General features: G+C 37.5%; 1 protein-coding gene across 4 annotated transcripts in view; it reads right to left on the bottom strand.

The window, feature by feature from the left end:
- The window catches only part of SYT9 (synaptotagmin 9), a 73,114-nt gene that overhangs the window by 33,476 nt on the left and 13,355 nt on the right, over positions 1–26,283 (bottom strand). For all 4 annotated transcript variants that reach the window (XM_087744211.1, XM_087744216.1, XM_087744224.1 and 1 more), the window contains exons 2-3: positions 5,531–5,882; positions 2,030–2,576 (exon numbers count right to left, since the gene is read on the bottom strand). In XM_087744211.1, the coding sequence (XP_087600337.1) occupies positions 2,030–2,576; positions 5,531–5,882 (899 nt within the window). The remainder of the gene's footprint in view (positions 1–2,029; positions 2,577–5,530; positions 5,883–26,283) is intronic.

Genomic DNA, 26,283 nt, shown 5'->3' with positions numbered 1-26,283 from the left:
TACTGCCTGCTGCCCTGGTTTGGAGGGCAGCCACAGGAGTATTCACTTCAGCAGCTTCACCGAGTAGCCCGTGTGATTCAGCTTCTGCTGTCAGTCTGCGAGATATCTAAGCTACACAGACAAGAAAATGTGCTGAAACTTGGTTTCTTAAATGATGCTTGGAGGGTTTCTCATAACTTTATGGAGTAAGATCTAACCTTTGAAATTTTGGAAATGTTAATTAGTAAGCTGAGTACTCCATACTTTCATTTATCTGATACTCTTATCTCAGAACTCACATTAGCCAAAATTGGATTGTGTCTCCTATGTACTATGAGTCATTTGCTTTGAAAAGGTCTCTGTCAGCTGAAAACCCAGTGACAAGTCTAGATGGCAGGTCATGTGGTCTGTTTGGATAAACAGGGTTACACTTCACACAGGAATTAATATTAGTAGGAATTAATAAATGACTCATGTTTCAGTCCTGAATTTAATTTCAGAGATTACAGAAAATCTGAATACACACTATATGCCACATTGCTTTTGAAATTTGGAAAGGGATTAAAAGGAAAAGACCAGAGCCAATCTTTTGCCTAAGTTAAAGCATGGAAAAAGGACTCATACATATCAAAGTAACTCTAGCGTGCATGTGTATTCAACTTTCAGTTGATTGTAAATCTGAAAAATTGAGCTTGGGACATTCAATGCTGTACGAAGGCAGGCTTTCACTTGGAATAACCGTTGTCTGCTCTGTCAGATTCTTACTGTACCTTTGCGGGTGAAGAGCAGTAACTTTTCATAGAAAAGCCAGGTTCATGCCCCAGCATGTACCCTGGGTGAGGGAACTGCTAGTGCTGCTGCTGCAGTTCCATCCTAGGGTAGACGAGGATTGTGCAGCAGTTGCACAGCACATTCCACACGTGGATATGTAACACTAAGAACACTGAGAATCACCTTAAAACAAGGACTATATCAATTTTAAAAAAGAAATTCCAAACAAAAAAATGGATTTAATCCATTTGGTCTGTGATATGGGCATGCTACCAGACGACAGAGGTATAAGCTGAGGGTCTGAATTCAGGAAAGTATTTGTCTCAGAACATCCTTTACTTTTCAATGGCTTCTTACACTCAGTTAAACATATGTTTAAATGCTTTCCTGAACTGAGGTCTAACAAACTTACACTTTGATCTTACTGTTAATGATGTTTGGTTTATTTGACTAAAGTGTGCACTCCATTTGAGTATGGTTTGACATAGCAAATTAAATATTTACTGACTCTTGGCACTAGTAGCTTCACCTTTGTGGATTTCTGTAATGTATCATTGAAATATAGACTTATTTTATAACTTCCCCATTTCCCTATGTAATAAAGTAATGCCAAACAAAAAGTTAAACCAATTCAGTGTGTTTCATTGCTTTCATGGAACATGTGCTGAGGTGGTTGTTATGTTTTTAAGTTTGTATAGGCTGCTTTATAGTTAATAGGCTTTATAGTTTTTATAGCTTTACTTTTTATAGGCTGACCGATGACACTTGTGTTTTGGACAGCATTGTCTGCACTCTGTTTGTCCAGATTATAGATGTGGTGTTATCTCACTTTATGAGAATATAGTCTCTAGAAGGACTGAAGATTACTACATAAGAAATCTTGAATCTGCAGTTCTGGCTGATTCATATGCTGTAGTTTATGTGGGAAATAATGCAAAACACAGAAAGACAGGCAAAATAAGAAAAGTAGTATTTCCTTAAGTAAATTTTAGATTAAGTGAGATTAAGAGAAAAACATTCTCCAGCTTTTCTACCCTATCAGCACAGCAATGACTAAACTCACTATCTCCTACATAAGACATTCTTTAATATATCCAAAGAACGAGAAATGAGGACTGAAAATGTACTGTCAGTTTCCTTGGATTAAGGTCAAAGCTTGAGAAAGAGAGAGAATAGAGTATTTTCCTTCATAAATTTCTCAGACAATTTAAGTTATAATCAGATTAAGGAAATAAAATCAGAAACAACAAATCTCAAAAAGAAAAATTATAATACTTACATTGGTGACATATTCAATATCCTTCCAAATATTACATTCTCTGGGAAAATCTGCCAAATCTAAAAAATTATCCACTATCACTTGGCCAATCAAGTCATGCCTGGAGAATCTGTCAAAGTCATACACAGAGAAATGGAGTTTCCTTGCGTTCAGATCATTGTATGGGACAGTAAATAAAAAAACTTCATCAAATACTGGATTTAGGGTCTTTCTGTGCACTTTAGTCTGGTGTTTTGTTTTCCTATCAGGAAGCAGATATATCTTCACATATGGATCTGAAGTTCCAGAGAAGTCCTTTGCTGGCAGGTTGATGGCCTTGTGTATCTTCACTATCAGCTGCTCTAAATCACAATCATATTTCAGAATAAAGTTCAGTTTTCCACATGCCTTGCTATTACTCCTCCGGCCATCGTCTGTGTCCACTGATCTTTGTTTATATAGCTCGGGCTTAATGCGGCCAATCCCCGTCAGCTGCTCCTGTTTCTGAACCTGCTGGATGTTGAAGTCAGGGTTGGAGAGGTTGAGCTGTCTTCGGATTGAATTATGCCTTAAGTGAAAATGAAAGAATTGAAATAGATTGTGTTGAAGATTAGAAGAATCTGTGCACACACATTAAAGATCCTGTTCTCATTTAACATGTTTTTGTAATGTACGCCAGGGTCAGATTTTTATTCGCATGAAGTGATAAAGCCTGATACTCAACAGTTGTGGGAGCTCACCTTCAGCATTAGACTGCTAATATCACATAATTTTATGTTCGTATGGCTCAAGCTAGTGGTATGCACCCTCCAAACCTGGCCGAAGAAAGTAACAAAGGCAAATTCATGGCCATTGCAAATCCAAAGGATCTGCCTTATTGGCAAGTATAATGTGATACGGTAAGAACTGTAGCTGTTCTTATCAGTTACCATTTTCAACTGAATCCTTTGGATTAATGCCTATGAAATGAGTTACATTATGTAAATGGCAGCAGGATCTGGCCTATTATGCCAGCTAGGCTTGCTGATTTCTGGTTCTAAGACAAAGCTGGACAAAGGAGGATACTTCCTGACATCTCTGCATTTTAATTACTAGTTGATCTCTACAACTACTTCATTTACAAGTGAGCTCTTCTGTTCTGAAATGGTTTGTTGACCACCCCAACAATTGTTTCGGTTTTTCTCTCATACCTGATGTAATAAGCTCTGTGGTACTTTGGCTGAAAATCTCCTTTAGTTTCATTACTTCGAGGAGAGAAAGTTGCTTTTAGCTTCGGTCCAGTGAAATTTATTACCTGGAGTCACTCAGTTATTGAGATTGAAATTTCCACTTCATGAGATGATAACAGAAATCAAATTTGCAAACCCTGTCAGGGTAGTGGGATGTGAAAGTTGGATTAGGTAAAATCCTAATCTTACATGAGTTGGTTTCCACTTTTTTGTCCTATTCATATGCAGCAATCATTCAGCGTATTGGAGTACCATAAGCTGTGGTTGAACATAGAAAGAGCACGTGGAAAATGCTAGCACAGGATTAGTCCAAAGCTATTTATGTTGAATGTAATCAGCAATAGTTCCTCTGCTATCATTGTTCATTCATTCCTTGTAAATATGTGTTTAGGCAAGCTTAAAACAGGAACAGCCTCTTATATACTATCCTAATTTTTTTCTCTTGTTGCATAATAAATACATAATTTCATAGATATACCTAAGTAATTTCCATGATAAAATATTATCCTGTCACAAAAAAGATTTATATTGCTCAACCCTTAAGCTCCTCATCACAGTGGGAGGTGCAGAATATCCTGGGGAGGAATAAAAAGGAGGGCGCTGGAGAGCCAACTTAACAAGGATGGTAGCAGGGGCAGCTGCCTGGTCTCTGTGGCCGCACAGGAAAGCCACAGCCGGCTACCCAGTTATGCCAAAAGCAGCAGAGACAAAGGTGAACAAACAAAGGATGCAGTACAAGGAAGATGGGCCCCTCCTGCTCAGTGGAAGAGTCTTTTGGAGAAGACCTGGGCAAAAGTAAGGGGCAATGAAAAAGAGCAAGGCCTCTATCAGAAAATGGTATAGGGCAGGGGTGGGACCTGGACAAGTCATGCCCTTGTGGAGAGAGAGCCACTCTAACACCTGCTGGATAGAGCCAGGCTGGGAACAGTTGCCAGAAGAAAGATCTCCAGAGATTCACAGGAGTGAAGACATTGTCCATGCACTGAGGATGCTGAGGCAAATTCTTTTATGGACCAGGATTGCTGCTGCTTCTTGTGAGATGACTATGCTGTGGTGATATTGTGCATTTGTCATTTGGTTAAGTATCAGACTTGCTGCCCTGTTGTAGCAGAGAAAGCCTGTATCTGACTCAATACTTTCACAATATTGAAGACACACGAGAGCTCTTGGTGTTAGATGTCAGATATGAATCTTCTGTCGTTAATGAATCTCATGACATGCTTATTTCCCAGCAGTTTGAAAACACGGCAGCACCAGCCCTGTACCGTACTTCTGGGCTATTAGTCCTTAGTTGGAATTCAACCTTGTGTGTGGTAGGGTGCAAGCTTCGGTATCCATAATTATGGCTTTGACCTCCCCATACATTCCTACAACAATATAAGCCCAAGCCATTCTTATGCTAATCTAAGGAGGAAGGGCACCTGGAGCTTTTGCTGCATAGCATTAAAATGTTCTGGGGACTTCTCAAATTCTTTCTGAGGCACGTTTTGGACAACTGGCAATTACTGAAATGTCTGCTAGCTGCTGTCATCTTACCCATGTTCAGGTGTGCCTGCAGGCAAGAGTCTTGGCTAAACTTGCTCTCCCAGCTGGTCAGAAAGAAGGCTAGCAAAGAGCAATTGGGCTAGTGCTGTACCTTCTCCAGCTGAAGTGCTTTGACTCAGAAATTTACTGGCTTTTCACATGCTGATCCTTTTTCTTACTGTGTGAAACAAAACCTGCCCCTGCACATACTCTCACCCTCCCTCTTTCCTCCTCCCTCCTGTACTGGTTCTCCACTTCCCCCGGAGACCTCACTGACTCTTGTTCAGTCACTTTTCCCCCCACAGTCATGATTGTGGCTAAAATCTACGATTTTTAATCCTATTTCTAACTCTTGCAAGTGTTTCATTAGCTTGCCCTACTTTTCTTCTTTGGCTGTTTTAAAAATCTTTGAGGAGATATTACTGAGCGTTCAGCATCAGTGCTAAGTGCAAATGAATATGCTTTACAAGCTAAATCTAGGCTGTTCTGATGCTTTAAGGGACATACAGTGCTCTGTGTTGTCCAGCTTCTGAGGGAGAGGCACAAACGAGACAGTAGTTGATAGAAGAGTGGAATAGCATTGTGATCCTGTCCTTTCAACCTAGGAGGTTTGTGCACATCAAAGAATAACTTCTGTGTAATTTTTTTTAAAAAGAATGTGGAAAGTAAATTATGCATTTTTAAAAGATCCGCGTACTGGATAATCAAGCTGTGCTCTTCTGACTGTATCTGTATTCATTAATAGCAGAGAGAAATTGGAGTTACTGACCGAGCAGAAGAGGTTGGTTCAGTGATCTGACGATGCATTCGCACATTGTGGATGCAGTTCTCCTTTGTTCCCGTCTGGGCATCTAATGGAATATCAGGGGAGGTGTGGCTGATCTTCATGGAGGACTCTGGGTAGGCTGTAGGCTGGCCCAGATAATCCTCACTGTAGTCATGGTCATTGGTCTCTGTATCTGTGTAGTTCAGTGATTCTTGTTTGTTGTCTTTGTTCCCAAATGGCAGACCACGCTCTCGCCAAGGGATCCAGCAAAGCTTCCAGGACACGAACAGAGAGACACCAAACAGGGCAAGACCACAGGCTGTGACAACTAGGGAGAGCAAGCTTATTGAGATATCTGCAAACAAGAAAAACACATGCATGTCACATCTTTGTGCTTTTCCGATCTCTGCATCTCCAAGGCATACAATATGGGAAGTAAACATTCCTGGATTGCAGATCTACAAAAATTAAATTCTGGTCCCTGCAACAGTCATATAATAAAAACATATCAAATGTTCTATTTTTTTTTTTCCCCAAGAAAAAAAAAATTAACCTTGTTTGGAATTCAGTATAAGGCTCATCCTTATAGAACTTAGTTTATATTTTCCCTCCAAAAGCTGGGTGGGATGAAGGGTCATCCTAAATATGAAAAGGGCTGTTCACTTGTTCACTCAACTTTCTACTGATGAAAGAGTAGTGCCTGCAGTACATTTTTTTTTCTTTATTTTCATTTTATGTAGTGCAGTTTCCTCCACCTCCTGTACCAGATCTTACCATCTTCTCTTCCAGACACTATATTATACAACAACCATGAAAACATGCACACATGCACATACGTGGCATGAATTTTTTTTTTAGGTATTTAACTGAAGTATCTTGTTTCATCACTTTAATTCCATTCATTCTAATCTTAGACTCATTCTTATCTTTGCAAATGATTTTTGTCTATCAATACATGTCTTGCTTTTTATCATTTAGTTTAGGTACCAATATCTCTTCAAAACTGAGGTTTTTCTTGGTTTTAACTCCAAAGGCTTTTTTTCTGTTTCAAACTTCTGGTATAAAAGGAATATGGAGATGAGTTTTCTGTTTTTCCCCACATTCCTAGCATTATCCTACTCCATAATCATATCAACAGAAATAAGTTAAAACTGGGAGAGGCTGTTCCCCTGTTTTGCTTTGGTTTAAGTTACACGTTGGGAAAGTGACTCAGTGGAACAGCTGTTTTTATGGTTACAGTGTTTCTGAAATGAGTTTCTCTGTGGATTACACGATACATCATGCCTTAAACACAATTAGTAAGAATTCTATTTTACTGCCTCAAATTATAAACACAACCTTATCAAAGCAATTTTTCACACTGCGTGTAGGTTCAGAATGTCAGGCTGCATCTCTCTAGCTAACAGCTAGCCTAAATTTTCAAACGATGGCATGAGGTTGAAATGTACTGCTCCTACTAGGACAATTATTTAAGAATGACAATTCAGATGAAACAGCCTCAGTCAATTTGGGAAAAAAAAAAAAAAATTTTTCAAAAAAGTGGAAAAGTTAATACCTTCTGCCCCTGCTGTGAGTCTCATTCTCACTAGCCAGACAGATTAAATTTCTGCTGGGGGGTGTGTGTGTGTGACACTACAATCAGTTTCATGCAGGAGCTGCCCAGTTTATTTTGCATGCTGAAAACCAATTTTAAACAATTTTAGCCAGCATGGCCCTTTCTGTCCTTCTCCCAGTCACATGAAGACAAAGCTCATTAACAGTGAGGACAGCACAGCAGCTGTTTGGAATTATAGCAAAGAGTTTCAGAGCTGAAATTAATTAAAGAAATTCCTCCCATGCATAAAAGACAATTTGGGAGAAAGTAGAATGGTGGGTCTTGATATTTTTGGAATATTTACTGGTAAACAAGTCTGGCACCGGAGGCAGAGTGCAATCTCTCTGTTTGATTAAAAAGCAGAGGAACTGGGATGCAGTAGTGAAAGAAGACCTTCAGAATAAAGCAATTTGTCTTGGATTCCCTGGAGGAGAAGCAAGAAATACATCAGAGGTCTGCAAAAAGGTCGCTTTTTCAAAGAACTGATTCAAGTAAATGATCCAGCATTGAAAGAAATGAGAAATTGGGAGTTGTCAGAACCAGCCAGAAGATTACAAGGTGAGAACTGGAGACTGCCCAATGCCAAGGATGTGTGAAGGTGAGGAACAATTTGACAGGTAGACCAACAGTCCCCTACTTTGAGGATGACTTTAGCAGAGGACAGAGTCATCTAGAGAATTGACATCATGAGAAAAAATACATGAAAGCAATATGAACTACTTCTCATTTGGAGAGTTTGAAGCTTTAATAATATACCTCTGCATTTAATAACACAACACTGAGAACCCTTATCTCACAGCTTACTTTCAGAGCAGCTGGCTAATAAACAGTTCGGGTAACTTGCCAAGTCACAGAAAAAGAAGGGATTATTTTTCATCATCTAGGTTTTACTTCTTTCTGACTCCTTAGGAACCATTTTTGTGTGAAACTTTTGTTTCTGTGGATGGAAAAGGGACAGTCATCTATCTGTCTTACTTCTATGAAAGACAGTGGGGCTAAAAGGGCACTGCTCTAAACTGTTACCTGTCACTGGACAGTGATTTTCAGATACTGCGCTTCTGGCTGGCAGTTTTCAGGAACTGGGCAGATCCAGTGTGAATAGCTGAGGTGAGTGCAGTCCTAAGTGAAGAGATTTTTGGCTGCATCCTGGAGCTGCTTTTACATTAGCCATTTGTGCTGTTACATACTGTATCTTCTGTATAATTTTTACTCCATCTTTCCAGATGTCTCAGTTCTTATAAGTCTGTTTATCTGTATTCCCATGTGGTAGCAGTACTTATCTGATGCCAGTGACTTCCTCTGCTTTGTAATGAGAGCAGGGTAAGTCTCTACTTGTTTGTCCTTACAAAAATCGGAGATCTGCAGCACAGAAAGTGTTCCTCAAAAATCCAGTTGCTTCTCAATTCACTCTGCTTTCACCAGAATTAGTGCAATGTGTTTTCCAGAACAATAGCTGATGTAAGTCTAAACTGCAACTGTGAACCAAAGTGCAGGCAAGCACTATAGACAAAGCTGAGCAGTTTACAAGTAGGCACGGATGTTGGGACCAGTGAGGAATGGTGCTAAGTACTTCAGAAGGAACAGGATTTTTTCAGGAGCATTGCAATGCATAAATTTAGTGCACATGTTTTGCTATGTTTTTGATGATCACCTGTGCTCACTTTTAGCATCTGGCCAGTTCCATTAGTGGCTAACTGATATATCTAGTCTCTGTACCTACTCTGCATTGATACAAGCTCTTGATGCTCTGCAATGGAGAATCTCATGCACACAAGGAAGGCCCCTGTGCCATAGGTACTTGCATTGATCACTTTCCTGGTGCAACCATGATGCCAGCCAAGTGTCCTGAGGTGTTGATATGAATCCAAGTCAAAATTTCATAAATATAGCTTCTTGATCATGGCTGCAGCGTGACCTGAGCTTCCAAACTCCAGCATATCAGAATACCTGGACAGTATTATAGCATGTTAATAATGGGTAATGTGTTCCATAGAAAGTAAGTCCAAAGTTTTTGTTAAAAACATACTTTTAAAATGGGCTAAAGGAACCAATCAATGCAATTGCATATACATACAGTTAATTTTTATAAACATATCCTCTGCAATGTGCTTTCATACACCAGTAAAGGAGACCTTTTGACAGACAGAAAATAAGACAACAGAGCAAGTCCAAAGGAAGGTCATGAAGATGATCAGAGGGCTGCAGCACCTCTCCTACAAGGACAGGCTGAGAGAGTTGGGGTTGTTCAGGCTGAAGAGAAGGCTCCGGGGAGACCTCATAGCAGCCTTCCAGTAGCTGAAGGGGGCCTACAAGTAAGCTGGGGAGGGACTTTTTACAAGGGCATGTAGTGATAGGACAAGGGGGAATGGCCTTAAGCTGAAAGAGGGTAGATATAGATTAGATATAAGGAAGGAATTCTTCACTATGAAGGTGGTGAGGCACTGGAACAGGTTGCCCAGAGAAGCTGTGGATGCCCCCTCCCTGGAAATGTTCAAGGCCAGGCTGGATGGGGCTTTGAGCAACCTGGTCTAGAGGAAGGTGTCCCTGCCCATGGCAGGGGGGTTGGAACTAGATGGTCTTTAAGGTCCCTTCCAACCCAAACCATTCTGTGATTCTATAATCTTCACAGTGGCCCCAGATGTGACGTTCTCAGGACTAGGGAGCTTCATCTGATTTTTTGTCTCTATTAAGACTGTAACTTCATTGTTAGAGGACTTGAAAGACACTGCTATTATCTCCATGCAGTTATAACAACTCAGTACCCCAGCTGTGGTTTGCAGTAAAGCCATGGGCACATAGGCTCTCTGAATATCTTGCTCATGGCATGACAGGTATTCTGACATACTCATCAATTTTTGACCAGGTTAGCATGTTTGAATCCCTTTTACTCCACTGACTTTCAATTTCTTATTAATCTCCTATGCTTATCAGCATAATTAGTGCATTTGTTCATTTTGTTGGTAGCAATCACAAGGTTAAAAACAATGCAGAAATAGCAAGTGAAATAGAGTTTTCCACCAATGGATCATATCATCAGTTATTGTAACAGACTGGAAAGATAAGCATGGCCTTTCTGCGACACACTTTATTACAATCAGTTCTATGATAGCTTTATCAAAAAGATTTAGTTTGGTTATGGAGTCATTGCTGGATTTTTTAAAAATTTTTTACTTAAATTTTAAAGTAGGTATGTTGTACAAAAGAGAAAAATCCCACTCTTTATGACAAAAGACTGTATAATGGGAATATAAATTCTCAGCTTCAGACTACCCTATTAAACAGATTCACAGAATTGTTGGGGAAGGGACCCTCCAGACCATCTAGTTCAACACCCCGCTCAAGCAAGGTCACCTGAAGCAGGCTGTCCAGCACCATACCCAGACAAAATTTCTCCAAGGATGGAGACTCCACACCCTCTATAGGCAACCTATTCCAATGTCTGATCACCCTCAAATAGGCTAATGACATAATTTTATTTTGGTAGGGTTAAGATACTAACTGGGTAACATTTTTTAGATCACAATACAAAAAATATCAATAAAGCTCTAAGACATAACTGGACTTTGTAGATTATCTAGAAAAAAAAAGAAAATTATGCCTCTGTTTATATTGCACAGGTTTTTAATATAGATCTACTGAACACATGCTTTTATATTAACTTTGAATGAAATCATAGATTGTTCCAAAAGCATCTGAGTTAGTGTTGAATGTATACATATATATTGCATGTTTCTTGTTTGGTGTTGAAGGTTATAAGACCAAACGTAAATGTATAATGATTCCATTCAAATTCTGACAATACAAAATTGCAGGCCTGTGACTTGTTTTTCTGACATAAATGATTGTGCCTTACCCTCTAAAACTCTGATGTTGGAAAAATTTACCAAAAAATTAAGACACGTGAAATACAGAAATAATAGTGGTGGTTTTGTCTGTTCATATGTGAAAAAAGTAATGAAATATTTTTTTTTCCTTCTTGTGTTTATTAAATTACCATTTGGATTCCTAAATATTAAATAAAATCAAATAGCTACATTAGCCAACAATGGGAGACATCAATAGCTACTGCAGATCAATGCATGTGTCCAGATATGCAATTGGAGTTACAGAGTCAAAAGGTACAAGCTAAACTATTTGGTTTCAGCTGAGTCTAAAAGATGCAAATAAGAACAAACATATGAAGAAAAAAAAACAACCCAGAATTTCCGATCAACCAGGCATAGACAGGACATTTGATCCAAGGAACTGCTGATCAATAACATAATTATTTGGGTAATCAAGTTTTTGGTTGCCTGCATGTGATCGGTGTTCTATCAAATTAACTCCTTTCCCAACAAACTGGCTGTAATCTGGTTTAACTTGAAGCTGAAAGAGTTTTACCATAAATCCTAACTGGGAGAGTTCTTTTAACAAGTTCTTATTGAAATAAACCAAGCTTTCTTCTCTATGCTTATTTACTCTTCTCTTTTTATTAAAATGAGTATTCAGATATTCCAGCATTATTGTAATATACACATTGATCTATTAGGTGAAGTTTGGCTAGCAAGAAGTGAAATAAATCTTAGCAATTTAAAATCTGGTAATGCAGATATTTTTAGTCCAATACAAACAATCTTTTCTCATTTAAAAAACAACAAATTTCAAAAGGCATTCAATTCAACATTGCAGTCAAATAGAAAATGATAAAATTAACTTGTTCTGAATAATCATGTTACTCAACTTTAGGACATATTGGGACAAATCCATCAATCTTTGTGAATATGATTCAGTCCAAATTCAATAGTAATTTCAAGCTGTTATTTCCAGAGAAAAAAATGTACCTCCTTTCATTAAGGTCTTGTTGCTTAGGGGGAAATTTTAAGGAATATTAAGTGGTTAGACATCTAACTTCTTGAAAAACAATGGAAACATCAGTGCCAATTGCTTAAATCCTAGCTTTTCTTTTGAAAACCTAAGTTGTCTTTCTTCCATGTAAATACAGCTATGGAGGGTTAGCCATAATTCAGCTCAGTAATTGTACTGTAAGAGCAACTTTTTTTTTTTTTTTTTTAAAAAACTAGAAGTCTAAGACCCTAACTTTTCCAGAGGAAAAGTGTTGTTTGGATGAAGTATCTGAAGTACTTACTGAAGCAGTTTTAACCTAATATTGCAGTGAAGTTTCATTTGTGCTTCACAAGTTTTTCTTACTTAACATAGCTGGCACTTGTTCAGGATGAAAGGTGTCTCTTTGCAAAGACTCCTGAGACAAAGGAATAATTCTCAGCTAATATATTCTTCTCTAAACTATTCCTGAACAGAGTTAATTATCTTTAACACTGTGGTTAGAAACTTCCTGGGAAATTCTTTAAGGTAAGGCAGCTGAAAACCAAGGGAGTGAATCTCAGATTATATTAATTTGACTACACATACATACTCCAACTCTTATCTGTCTGACCCTGAAATTTATGAATGTGGACCAACAAAACAGGCCTAAGTGAGATCAGTGTCAGGGTTTCATATAGTAATAACATCTTCCATGATCTAGAAACGTATTTGTAACTGGGCTTTACTGGTATTTGAGGTTGTTATTAGCTTTTAGTGACTATTTTTTTTTTTCCCCAAGTTATGTGTTCTACATCTTATACATAGGCCTTAGGGTATGTAAATCTCTTGTGTTGGTTAAGACACTGATCTAATCCTCTGACTGACTTGCATATATTTTTACTCCTAAATAGTGTTACAAATTCCAGTTTATCAGTGTGTGCTTTCTCTTCATCTGCTTTGCCCGGGTTACAAATTTGTGTAATGTTTTTTCCAGGTGTTGCTTAAAATTAACTAAATTTCATAAATGAACTAGATCAATGAAATACAATCCTAGGACTTCACCAAGGTCATTATCAATTGGTTTAAATGTACATAAATTCCATAGCACCATTTCAGTATGAAATCAGAATTACTAAACGGCCATTACAAAATACAACAAAAAGTGCATGAGCAATAGAGATTTGTTTGCTCAGAATATTTTTCCAAGCAGCAATTGCTGTGATATAATCCAAAACTGACACAAGATTGACATAATAGTTTATTGGCAAGATGACAAAATTAGAGCTTTAAGCAAAAAAAAATGAAAGCAAATTGTTTGTGGACATTCATAAACAGGAAAAAAGGACTCAAAACATAGCAAAATATTCTTTTTTTATTTTGTATCAGCAGAAAGACTTTAGTTTTGCTTACTAAGAAGAGTTATGTAAGCAGAATATCATGTTTGTAATTCAGGTAAAGTAACTTCATATTGAGATAGTTTATTAATTGCGATCAAAACTGTATATGAGCACAACATTCAAAAGTATACTTGCTGAAGAAAACTGATCAGTCTTTATGATAAAGCTTAACATCTGTAATCCAAGAAGTTAAACTTGTTCTAAGAAGAATTTCTTCTTGTTTGCACATCTATTTCCTCTTAAAATATTTAGTCTGCATTAATGCAAATTTCCTTGACAACTTAGCTGACATATAATACTCTGCTAGAGTTTGTAAGTGACAAAAAATGTCTTTATTAATCAGACAGCTGGCTGAATGAGCAGTGATTTTTAAAGACAGAGTTGAGAGGAGTCATATGTTCAAGGACTTGCATTTTTCTTTCTGACATCTTGCAGTAGTATCTACCGACAAAGGATTATGGTGTTCCTCTTGTGAAAGCTAAAGCTTCTGTTTCACAAGAAACATGGACACAAACAAAGCATAGTAGAAAATAAAATTTGTCATGACTGTGTATACACAACTGTAATAAGTTTTATCCAGGTTCCCATGCCTCAGACTTGGTCCGTTTTGGACCAAGTCTTACCATATTCTCTTGGAACCCATATTTCGCACGATTGATAAAATATACAAAATTTCTGTATACATTTGGTCTTGTAATGTTCAGCGCAAAATATTATATAGTGTAATCTGGAAAAAATGCATAAATAATAACAGAAGAGAGGACACCAGTTTGAAAGATACCATGCCAGATTGTCAAGTAGTCTATGTGCAACATGACATAGAGATGGCTTAAAAGGCTCTGTTACATCCTGTTAGACAGAATCAGTTAGGGTGCGACGTTTGCAGGACAGGAAATGCTGCTGGAGTGAACGAATACGAAATTTTCTAAAAGCCATTTGGCATTTGAGACATGCTTGTAGCTTGTTAGCTAAAAGGAGAAGCTGGTGATATGCTGAGTGGGAAAGAAATTTTGGGGGTATACATGTATACTGTGAATTCATGTGACCATCAGGCCTGTTAGGTCCTTCATAGTGCAAAAACTGAGTAACTGCTTTGTAAGAGTTACGGTTCCCATGACTGTAGTCAAGAGCTGTAATGCATATTTCTGCCCATCCACTTGCTCTGCTACTTCTTGGGATATGATCAATAGAATCAGATTAATTATTTGTTTGGAATAAATAATATGATAAGCTTAGACTTTTCTTTTTCTTGTAGGATCTTTCACAAACTGAACTGAGTTGCTAATTAGTAATTTTTAAATGTTTATCCTGTTTTTTTTAGGGGATGGAAAATAGTAGTTCATAGGGTTATTGAAGAGTTTAACTTCTCATCTAGGGTAGAAAGTGACTAGTCACTTTTGGCAAATACTGTTTATGTTCCCGCATTGGCAGAATGAAAGGTTTTAATAGAGAAATGAATGATGAAGAATGAATAAAGAACAACCATGCTTTCTAGCAGAAATTTTTGGACAAATCGTGTGTGTTAAAAAGTATGAAACTTTCAAGATTTGCGAACATTTTCATGAATAAGCCATCAGAGCAAACATTTACCTTGAATGTTTTGACCCTATGAATAATAATGAAGAGAAATTGAGATTTATTTCTGCAATATATAGCCAGTAGCAGGAAGTCCCCACGTTATGGAAGAAGAGCAAACAGCTTATTTGAACCATGCCAATAAGCTTTAAATTCCATTATAGTCCTTGAAAGCCCAGTTAGTTGCAATAAATACTAAAGAAGCATTTGAGAGCACTAAAAGAAATGACAGAGAAGCATTTTGTTTCCCACTTGTATAAAACTGCACAGTAATATTGTACCAAAGTGCTCAACACAGTAGTTACAGAGGTATGTTATAAAAAATAATAATGAAATAGTAACATTTTCTGAAAATTTTTAACAAATTTCTTTTAATTTTGATCTCCTTTGGGGCACAATCTGTACAGGGGGGAAAAAAAAAAAAGTACTTACCCAAATTTACCCCAATGTTTCACTAAATGACTTTCTTTTGGTGGGAAAATTTGTGGAATTAAATGACTTTAAACTATAGGAGATGTGGACAGACCACTGCAGGGTTTAAAGGGTTGTTTGACCTTTAGCAAAGTTCAAGTTTCGCATTCATATCTAAAGACATGTATATGTAAATATATATATGCACACGCATCTATAATACGATGAATATGATGAAAAAAATATTTTCACAGAACTAGCCATAAGGATTAATAGGAGTTGCGTCGCTCATATAGTTCTAGAACAAATCTATGTAATGTATTTTTCTTTCAAATTTCCATTTTCTTTTCTACTGGAAGCATTGAATTTCATCTACCAGTTGGCTACTTGTCCCTTTAATTTTCTTATGCCCAGTGGAAACCATTAGCCTTTCTAATTTTGAATAACCTAAAAAATTATCTGTCTATTTTTCAACCTTACTTTCTTCATTTTGGTTTTTTTTTGGAAATAAATATGTAAGAGATAAGAGGACAGTATTACTCTTCTGGGCAATTTATGTAGAATAAAAGTGCAAGCTTCTCTTTAAAGTCAGATTGCTTGGAATGGAAATGAGGTCAATTATTTCATTAGCTTCCTTTTCAGAATCAGCTACTCTAAGCCTATATTATGGGAGTCTGGCACATCACAGTGGTTCAATATTTACAATCCTTGCTTTACATTTAAGGAAGAGCCAAAATTCATTTGCTTTCTGTACACTGGAAGATCATAAAAAGGTTGCCACAAGTGCTGAAAACTCACAAGGGACTTGAGGAAGGTTGCCTGCATAGACAGATATGGATAAAGAGGAAATTTATTACTTATGACCTTCATGAACCTAATGAGATGCTTATATCTGTTTTTCAGTTTGGTTGGTCTTTATTTTTCTTTTTCCTGAATGACTGCACTCTCATCCCTACATAGTATCTCGACTAGAAAGATAGTTTACAATATTCTCAAACTGCTCCGGTTAGGACTTCTTCATATGAACTGATTGTCCTGGACTTGTTACACATTATTCTTCCTGAAAAGTAAACAGTCACAAACCGCTAGCATCTTAAACTGATTAAATAGCCTGATTATCCTTTTAGGAGAGAGCTGTTGGCATAAAGGAAAATAAAGACAGCTTTGAAAGCATTTATCCTTCTCAGATGAAGAGCCAGTACTGTAATGCTCACATTGACTTTTTTTTAAAAAAGTATTTCAGAAAATGAGCCATGGTAAATGTATTATGTATCTGTTGTTCTTTGTGAACAACAAATTTTATAATTTGTTCCCATTTTATAAAATCAAGCTTTTTGCCCTGATCCATATGTATTACGGTGTGATGGAAGTCTTATTGATGGGGATATTTACTACTAGTGAATTAGTAATTTACAATCAGATCAAGTTTACTATGAATTTACTGTTAGAAAAAATATATGGAATATACTTCTTTCCCATCCACACTCCTCTTCATCTCCAGAGAGCAAAAGAAACAAGGTCAAGGCTTCTATAGACTGTTACTAGTGCGTAGTTCCGGGAAATCCCGTCTGTCTAAAATACTGTCTAAGAGAAAACTGTAGAACAGATATGAAAACAGAGGAACTAAGAGCAGAGAATCAAGAGAAATCTGAAGTGAAACAGCTTAAAAATGTAACGGCCAAAGAATAGAATTCAGAAACATATTTGATAAAAAAATTATCATTCAAACTGCTCTTCTGCTTTTTCGTTCCTAGGAAGTAATTATTTTAAAGCTGAGATGCCCTTGGAAGCCCTCCTAAATTTGGCAAATCCAAATACAAAGGAGAACCTCAACTTGCTTATTTTTGCAAAGCATATACTAAGGAATGTATGCTTTGTGTAAGAATTGAACATATCTGGATTTCTGCTTTCCTGGGTGTAATTGTACAGTCGTGCAAGGCATTCCTTATATTAAAAGGAACTAGTAGCAACAACTCTTTGAAGTTTTCTTATGAATGACACAATTTTATGTTGTACTTAGTTGTGAATGTAAAATTGAAACTGGAAAGCTTGAGGGGTTTTTCCTCTTGTATTTAACTAGTTTTATGGAAAGGAAAGCTGATATACTGTAATTATGACCAACAAAGCAAATATTAAACACCATGTAGTAGTGACACATGCCCACTCCTCCCAGATTAATGGAGCCACCCTGATCAATATTTGTTACCAAGACGAAAGCAGTAGAGTCTAATCCTGCTGTGCCAGTGAGTGTACCCAAACTGTGCACTGGGTTACAGAAATGAATGCATTGAAGTTTTGATATTGAGAAGGATGTTAATGATCTTCATGCCCAACTTTCTGAGGCTTGTCAGTATTCTTACTCCATATCATGCAGGAGGTGTCCAAATATGTGGCTTTCTCACTGAATAGCAAGCTAGTTGACTGTAGGGATAAATTCTGAGCTTTACTCTCGACAGCTGCTGATCTAAGCAGTTTTACTGAGCTGTAATAGATTAAAAAAAGAAAAAAATCAAGAAAATAATAAATCAGAACAGTGCATTTTAGCATTCATTTACTATCCGATCAGTGAAGTAACCATAGGATTGGTCGTCTCCGAAATCTAGATGTCAGTTTGAATCACAGATGTGATGCGAACTGTTGTCAGTGACTGCTGAAGATTAATGTATTAACGTGTCCTTCAATTCCTGGAGTAAAATTGGGCAGAGTTATACCTGGAGAAGCCTGGCCGTACCACATGGTCAAAGGGGCATGCTCAACAAATCGGTTACTAAGAAAGGTCAGGAGCTTCTGAGAATCTGTTGGATTCGCAGGGAAAACAAATCTTTGGAAGGAGAAGGATGGGGGACAAGGGACAGATGAAAGCTTGATACGTGCTGTTAACTTCTAAATTTGCCAATCCCTCTTGTACCTTCCTGTCAACAATAAGCATAGCTGTGTGCTATAGAAACAATCAGCTTATAATATATAAGTGCCAAAGAACAGTATCAGTAACTAGTTCATTAAGGCTAGAAATTCTGGCAACTGTCAAGATTAAGATGTTTCAGCTTTTATGGAAAACAGCTTAGGTTTTGCCCTTACACCTATATGTAAAAACAGGGATATTTTCTAACAAACACAATCCTTCAGAAAGGCCTGCCGAGTCAGAAGTTAATTTGTTTTTCATTCATCTTCACATAAAGGTCAAGATACTAATGCTTCAGCATTTCAGGATTTTAAGGCTGATAGTAACTTAACTGAATACATTAGCTTTGCATCTGTCTGGAGGTTTCAAAAGCTGCAAGGAGCCTCGTGGTGCATTTTGCACCTAAGAAAAGCAGGAAGTGTTATTATTTTAGCTATTTAAGAAACACCGTGAGCCTTTTTGCACAAATAAGGAAACATGCACTTGTGAGCACCAGAGACTCTAAGGTCAGCGAAAGGATCAGAAGCTCTTACATTTCATATAAGCAGTCATTTATAGCAATGACTGCCTGTTGAAGCCTATTTACCAGTATCAACCACTGTGAAGAAGTGTGTTACATCAATGCATCTAAAAGTGTTCAGCAATTAAAAAACTAACAGTTAATATTTTAAACATGTCCTGAAGATTTTTTTTTTTTTTAATCTACTTCCCTCAATAATGAACAGGAGCAGTTCACACACTCCATTTTTCAAATACTGCAGACTCAGGCAGATGGCTCCATACCGATTTACATTGTTTTTCGTGTTCAAAGGGTTCTCCATTGCTTTCTGTTCTCACTCACTCCATCCCTTCCCTCCCATACACACACTCACACGTGCACATCCCAAGTCTAAGATACATCAGTGTGAGTGGAAAGCTAACATTCTGAAGTACATATTAAATTCATAGAAAGTGACCACTGACATAAGCTTAATAAATTATGTTGCCTCTAGGGCTTTGGTGTTTTAAAAAGTTACTAAGTTCTGATGAGTAAAATAGATACTGAGGGGGACAACAACACTCAGATCTGTAAGGCTGGAGCTACAGTTTACTGTAGGGACCTCACTCTCTTTTGACATAAGTTGTGATGAGTTGTGTGAGAAAGCATTGCCAAATGCAAGCTTCCCTCCTTGATCATACAGGTACTGAGTCTCCATCCCTGGAGGTATTTAAAAGATGGGTAGACGTGGTGCTTAGGGACATGGTTTAGTGGTGGACTTGGCAGTGCTAGGTTAATGGTTGGACTCGATGATCTTAAGGGTCTTTTCCAACCTAAATGATTCTATTCTATGATTCTATGAAAAAGTCATTGGTTGATGACTCATCACAGTGACCTCAGAATTACAAAAAGAAATCCTCTGCACCTAGGATACCCTGATTTTTACTAGCAGCTAGATGCAGGCTTAGTGTATGCCCAGAAATGTAACTATTTAGGAGTGATTAAGATAAGGGGTCGTCTGACACCTTTCTTGTCAATGTCTTCAGACCACCTCTCTGATGCACGATGTATTCATCATTACCATCCATTAACTAACAGTATGCCTCCCACCCTCTTGGATGATGACAAGAAGGTCCATTAAAAATAAATATTTTCCTCCAGTAATTTCAAATATCATACCAATGGAAAAAGAAATGCAAACCCAGATTTTTAAGAGAAAGATATAATTTAAAAGATTTTTAAGAGAAATTTGCAAGCTATCTTTCTTCAGATTTTGTCTTAACGGCTTAGTGACCTCTGCTATATGAGACATAAATGACAGCCTTCTGTCCTTATTTAACTCATTAGTAATGTTGCCATTACTGACAGGATGAGTAAATTGTTTTTTTTTTTTAAATCAAGGATTATTAATTAAAATTTTGCATGTATTCTCTCCAAGTGTCTGGACATACAGTTAAAAACGATTGGGAGTAAATCTGAATCTGACAAATGTTAATGGAATGTAAACAGTGCAACAAATGTGTTTAGAAACCCTAATGAATATTTGAAGAATTGTTTGTAGTGTATTTCTACCCACATTACCAAGCAGCTTGTAGAACAAAGCTGTTAAATTATCACAATGATTAAACTGTTTATCACTAAGTAGCTTTTTCCCTCCTTCTATAAACGTCAAAGTTATTTAAATGTGTTTTTACAAATGGGCAACAGGAACCAAGATGCAGCATAGTTGCTCAAGGTGAAATTAAGTAAATCAGTTGAAAAGTTAAAAATGGAACCTGGATCTTCTCACTTCTAATTTTGAGTCTAGCAACTTTCCAGTTGCTTCTAGTGAAACAGCATGCAACTAAATAGAAAGGGATGCAGAGAGTTTAATAATCATTGCTTAGCACACAAGCAGGATTTTGACCACTAAACAGATGGTATGGCTTTTTCAAATAATCTAGTTATAAATGAGTCAATTAAATAATTGAGTTCTGAGAAAGCTGTCATCTCTCCAAATGCACCTGCCTTCTATGAGACAACAGGCATATTGCCACCACACGTCCAGTACCAACTGACACAATGAACAGAGTTTTACAGAAAGACAGTGGTACAGACAACTGAAAAGCCATGTCACCGTACTCTGCAGCATAAAGGGACTGCTGCGCATCAGTTCTTACGTTGTAAAACAAAAGAATTTTTTTTTTTCAGAGTAGATCCCAGGAAGCCTGAAATACCACAAAAAGCAATTACAATCAACATCTGTAATAAAAAAAAATGAAACACAGGTTTTGATAAATGTAGCAATGCTGGAAGATCTAAGCAGAAAATCCAAGCAATGGTATTCATGTACAGTCCTAAATGACTCCTACAGTAAAGATCTGTAAAGATTTGTACTAGTCTTCCATACCCCATGTAATATATCCCATCTTCTTGTGGCATATACATGTGCATGTAATTGCTATCAAAGTTAATAGCCTCTTTTAACTTGGAATTCTGCAGATTTCAATCTTGCTATGCTTTCTTCTAAAGCAAACTCTGCAGTATTTCTTTTATAATCTTTTATTATGAAAACACCATTTTACATATTATATAAGAACTTTAATCTGATAATTAATTGAATGGAGAATAGCAAAATAATTAACGGGATTAAAAGTAAGGTCTAATATAGTTTGAATGTGCTGGAAATCAGTCCATGATATTTAGGCTGGTCTTTCCACTTGCAGTAGGTAAAACAAATTCAAATCAGTCTCTGTTTTCATCCTACATTCTGATAGAAGATATTTCTAACATTTTAGATGTACAATTATTGTCATTATTTGTCATATCCAGACTCTTGCAGAGATTTTGTGCTTGCAGCAAGTAGAATCTACACTCTCATTCTACTGGATTTGCATTTTCTTTAATTAAGTTAATTTAGCTAGATCTGTATCTTATCTCCTGAAATCATTTTCTCCAGAAAAATTAGAACAGCTAGTTTCTTAATAAGAGGAACTAAAGAGTATCTTTGGCTTTAAAAAGGACAGCAAGGAAACCTATGATTAGCTGTTCCTTGAACAATCCACTACGAAACGAAAAGCGCAGGTGCTGTCAGTCTAAACTTGAAAAACAAACCTGCGCTCCAACATCCAAACCCTGGGTGATATCAGGAGACAATGCAGCTCTCCATTCCCATGAAGGGAAATTTTGCAGATCCTGTCTTTTATCTGAAGGAAAGGCTTAACTTTTTTGCTTCCTAGAATGCTTCTTGGCAAAGCTCTTTCTTTCATTGAGGTTTCCAGACAGTCCATATTAATTCTGGAGCTTTGGCTGTTTAAATAGAAAATATTGCCAGGCTAAACTGGCAAATCAATTGATGTGAGCAGTGCTTCTTCCACCTTGTAGCCTAGAATAAGTGGAGAAAATACACTCCTTTCAAGAATTACTGCAGAGTTCCATAGGCAGAAAACAATTGCCCTGTCTCACAGGTGGCATAACAATTTGTTTCAGCATCTTTAGCCGGAGTCTACCTAAATAACATAGGATGTGTCCACATTAGTGATTTAGCATTGGAGGAGGGAGGGGGAAGGATTCTTTTGCTGCAGCTTTGCCTTGTATCTATACTTGGAGCCTGGCGGTACTCACTTGAGTGAGACACACCACTGGTGGGTGTGTTTGAAGTAGTTTTCCTCCTGGTGGAACCAGAGTTCGGCAATGTGGACAACAGGGTCCTCCTGCAGGTAGTGCTCTAGGCTTGCCTGATGCATGCCTTGAGCTGGCAAATGGCACAAGTTTCACTGCTGGTAGTAGCACAATGGGGACATTTGGTCCTATAACCAGAACGGTGTGCAGGAAATCAAGCTTCTCTCATTGTGCCACACAAGTTGCTAATGTAGATTTACCTGTCCTGTCTTTATGCACAAGTTACTCTCCCGGAAGTTAGTGGGATTTCAAGTACAGGAGGACTATGAGTTTGGAACATGAACTATGTTAAAATCTTCCTATTTTTCTACTCTGAAAAAAAAACCAACCAAATGCCCAGTACAAAGATCCTCTTATTTTGAACTGTATTTTGGTAAGCAATTAACTCCCCAATTTTGAGATCCAAACAACAAAGCAGTAATGTATTGTGCACTTTAGAATAAATACAGTATAGCAATTACAGTTAATTGCGTATGAGATTCTCAGTGAGACCCAGGATGCAACAAAGGTGACAAACAATTTAACAGACTCCACTTTCAGTGCCAAAATCAATTAGGACATTCCAAATCCTGTAAACAGTAATAGTAATTAGTAAGCTATGTATCACTGTGCGTCTTTGACTGATGTCCAGCATGTACTGTCGTCTTGCGTTTAGCCACAGGGAAGACTTACTAACAAATCTTTTAAGAGACAATCTACAGCACACATTTATAGAGAGAGACCAAAATATCTGTATGTATATATACCGCTGCTGCTACTGCCAGCGGCTTGAGCATGTTTAGGCCAGCCTCTGGATGTCATTGATAGCATAAATGCAGAATAATAATTAATTACTAGGCAATGCTAACTAAAACAGAATGAGGCTGAATATGAAGCTGTGTTCCTAGCACTGAGCTTATTATTCAATTTGGTTCACTATTAGATGATGTTAGTACCAGGGGATTACAAATCCCTTCAGGGGTTATTCTGCAGTGAAATACCACCAGTTGCACAGTATCTTACTTCTTCTAAAACATAATTTCAAATGTATTAGGTTCACTCAAGCAATAAATAAGAAAAAGATGATAAACAACCTTACCAGAGAAATTATAATCACAGTATATGGCACTGTTTTTTTAAGACTAGTTCAATTATAATAACTGATATACCCTCCATGTTATATGATAGTCCCTCCAGGTGGGTGTACATAAACAAATGGGACGTACAGAAAGGACCACCAACTTTGCAACGTTCTTCTCGCAGACTCCCAGCTGCTCTTCCTCGGGCCCGTTCCCTGCGGACAACAACTGCTCTCCTTACCTCCCTCTCAGAATTATAGTGCATATAAAGAAGAAAATGTTGGCAGCAGCCCCTTGTTCCCAGAAACCGTAATACCACAGCAGTGGGATACTTAAGAAAACAGTGTGGAAACACTGACCCACACCTTTCATGTCTTCTCTCCTCCCCCAAGAACTGCTCAGCTGCATTGCTCTCAGATCTGGGGAATTCCTTGGGTTTTGAAGAACTCCAAGAATTCTGCTGCTTCTAAGGGAAAAACAAACATACGTAACAGAGTAAACTGATGGTAAATTTCTAGCCACTGTTTCACCATCTTCTGGCCTCTACATTTTTTATTCTTGTCCAGAAAAAAAATACAACTAAAAATCGTAATGTGGGTTTCTTCTCAGCTCCCCAGAGACAGCTCCAGCCCACTTCCCTTGCTAACTGGAATGCGCTGATGGGATTTGCTAATTTTTCAGCTACTTCAGCTGAATGATTTAGGATAATTTTTTTGAACACTTGGTACTTTTTTTTGTCATCCAACATCCTTAGGTAGATACGGCACCCACCAGTTTCCGCTCCTTATCCTGGCCCCACATGGCCCCCAAAAATAAAGCAAGAAAATGGGATTAAAAGAAAAAAACACACTTCTGATAGTTTGACTGTATTATGAGAAAATACACATAAAACCATATTACATGAACATTATTTTAAGTCTTCTCTCTAGAATCTGGTGCTTGTATACATCCTCCTCTCAGGATGTGTCTGTGATCCTATTTGCTTTAAATTAACACTATTCCCACCCTGGGGTTGACATTTAACAACCTATATTTGCCTCACTAAATTAGGGAAGATTACCTTTCACACTGTAAATTTCAAACTTTTGCTGACAGTCCATAGCATTGAGGGGAAAAATTGATAATTTTTTTTTTTAAGGAAAAATTTGTTAATTTCTTGTTATAGCATACATTTATTATTGAAGTCAGACAAAATGGAATAAATGAGATGAGACCGTTCAAAATGGATCACTATAACACTGGGATAAGTATTTTGAACAGAAGCAGTCATTTCTTAATTTATGTAACCACAAACTATAAGGCTTGCATTTTCAAAAATACACAAAGGGCGTATATATCAAATTCCCACTCAGTTTCAGTGGGGTACAAGTAATTTCACTTGTGTACGTTTCTTTGAAAATTTTACTCTCCAAGATTATTTTGAGTAAAAGTAGTACTACAGAAGTCATGAGGTCAGATTTAGTGGCTCTGGTTTAGCAGCATTTGAAATCTGACTGACAGTAGGATTAAGTTTTGCCCCAAAATTATAGAAACTCAGATGCATGTAGGAAAAAGGAATAATTTTTTGAATGATTAAAATGTGAATGTCAAGAAAACAGAAAACATTTCACTTGTAAGGATAAGATTACATTCACTTCAGAAAAAACTGACAAAAAGGAAGAAAATGGGAAGGGGAAAGGAAGAAGAAGGGAAAAGAACTGTGCACTTCAAAGAGCTGCATGTTCCAAACTTCCAGACCACTGAAAGTTGGGCTGTGAGCAGGTTGCTGAGTAGTAACCTCACTGTTAAACAGTTTCTCCAGAGGACTTTCATGTAAGGGGTGGGTGATTAATTTTGTAAGTTTCTTAAACATGAGCAAAACATACATGTTGAGGTATACAATAAACAAATATATATCCTTAATAACAAGTGAGTCAGTAAAAATACGCTGTTTAATCCCAAGGGGGGGGGGGGGGGCAAACTGGAGAATGAGGGCACATTAAAAAGGCTTCTCCCTCCAAGAAACATACTTTGTATTGTGCATTTCTGCTATAATAATGTGAACAGGATTACCTTTATAGTAGTCCTTTCAGTTTGAGTCTTAAATGGTATCATGCTGAGATGTGCATTTGCAATCCAACCCAGGCCCTCAAAGTAAATGTTTGAAACTCTTATGCCAAAAAAGGGGCAGTAAACGGCAAAATGCTGGGACATGCATAAGATAACTAAAAGTTACCCTGTGAGTACTGCTGCACAGTCAGATGCAGGCTAGAGTGTGGGGTGGGATTTAGGTCTGAAAACATAAATCCAAGCTTGTAAGCAGATATAATGAATAAATTCCATAGCTAAATGTTCAGATTAAGCCCAGCACAGAAACAGAGGTTTTGAAATCCTCCTTATGCTTTTATTTATTCCCATTTGAATGTGTATTCCATCAAATCTCTGCCTCTCAATTATGGCTTCCTTGCTGGTAACAGAGGCACATTTCTATTTGCTAATGTACACAGAAGGAAAATATATTCTGTTTATTATTTATAAGAGTAAAGTGCTGAGAGGCCCCAACAAAGCACGGGCTCTTGTTGCCTGTTCACCATGAAAACAGAGCGCGCCATATTCAGGCAGACTACTTTCTACCTAAGTCCCTGGGTCTAATGTTTTCTCTTGGCTGCTTTTTAGGCAGTTTTCTGCTCAGTGCTTTACTGACATCACACTTGAGACATGCCCTGGTTTCTCTGCTGATTACAGACAGGGGATTAGCTGGAATTTTAACTGCATATCAGTATTGAAAAGGCAACTGAAAGGGCAGGGGAAAAGCAGCACTGAGATTTCTCCAAGATGACACCCCCAGTCACTGGCACAGTTAAGAGCCTTAGTTTTCACAGTCCCCAACTAGTAATCT

This window comes from Nipponia nippon, unplaced genomic scaffold, assembly GCF_047370975.1.
Source record: "Nipponia nippon isolate SJK-2023a ecotype South Korea unplaced genomic scaffold, ASM4737097v1 scaffold_10, whole genome shotgun sequence".
Classification (NCBI taxonomy): domain Eukaryota; kingdom Metazoa; phylum Chordata; class Aves; order Pelecaniformes; family Threskiornithidae; genus Nipponia; species Nipponia nippon.
Note: the sequence above shows the minus strand (reverse complement) of the source record. Positions and strands in the feature narration are given on the sequence as shown.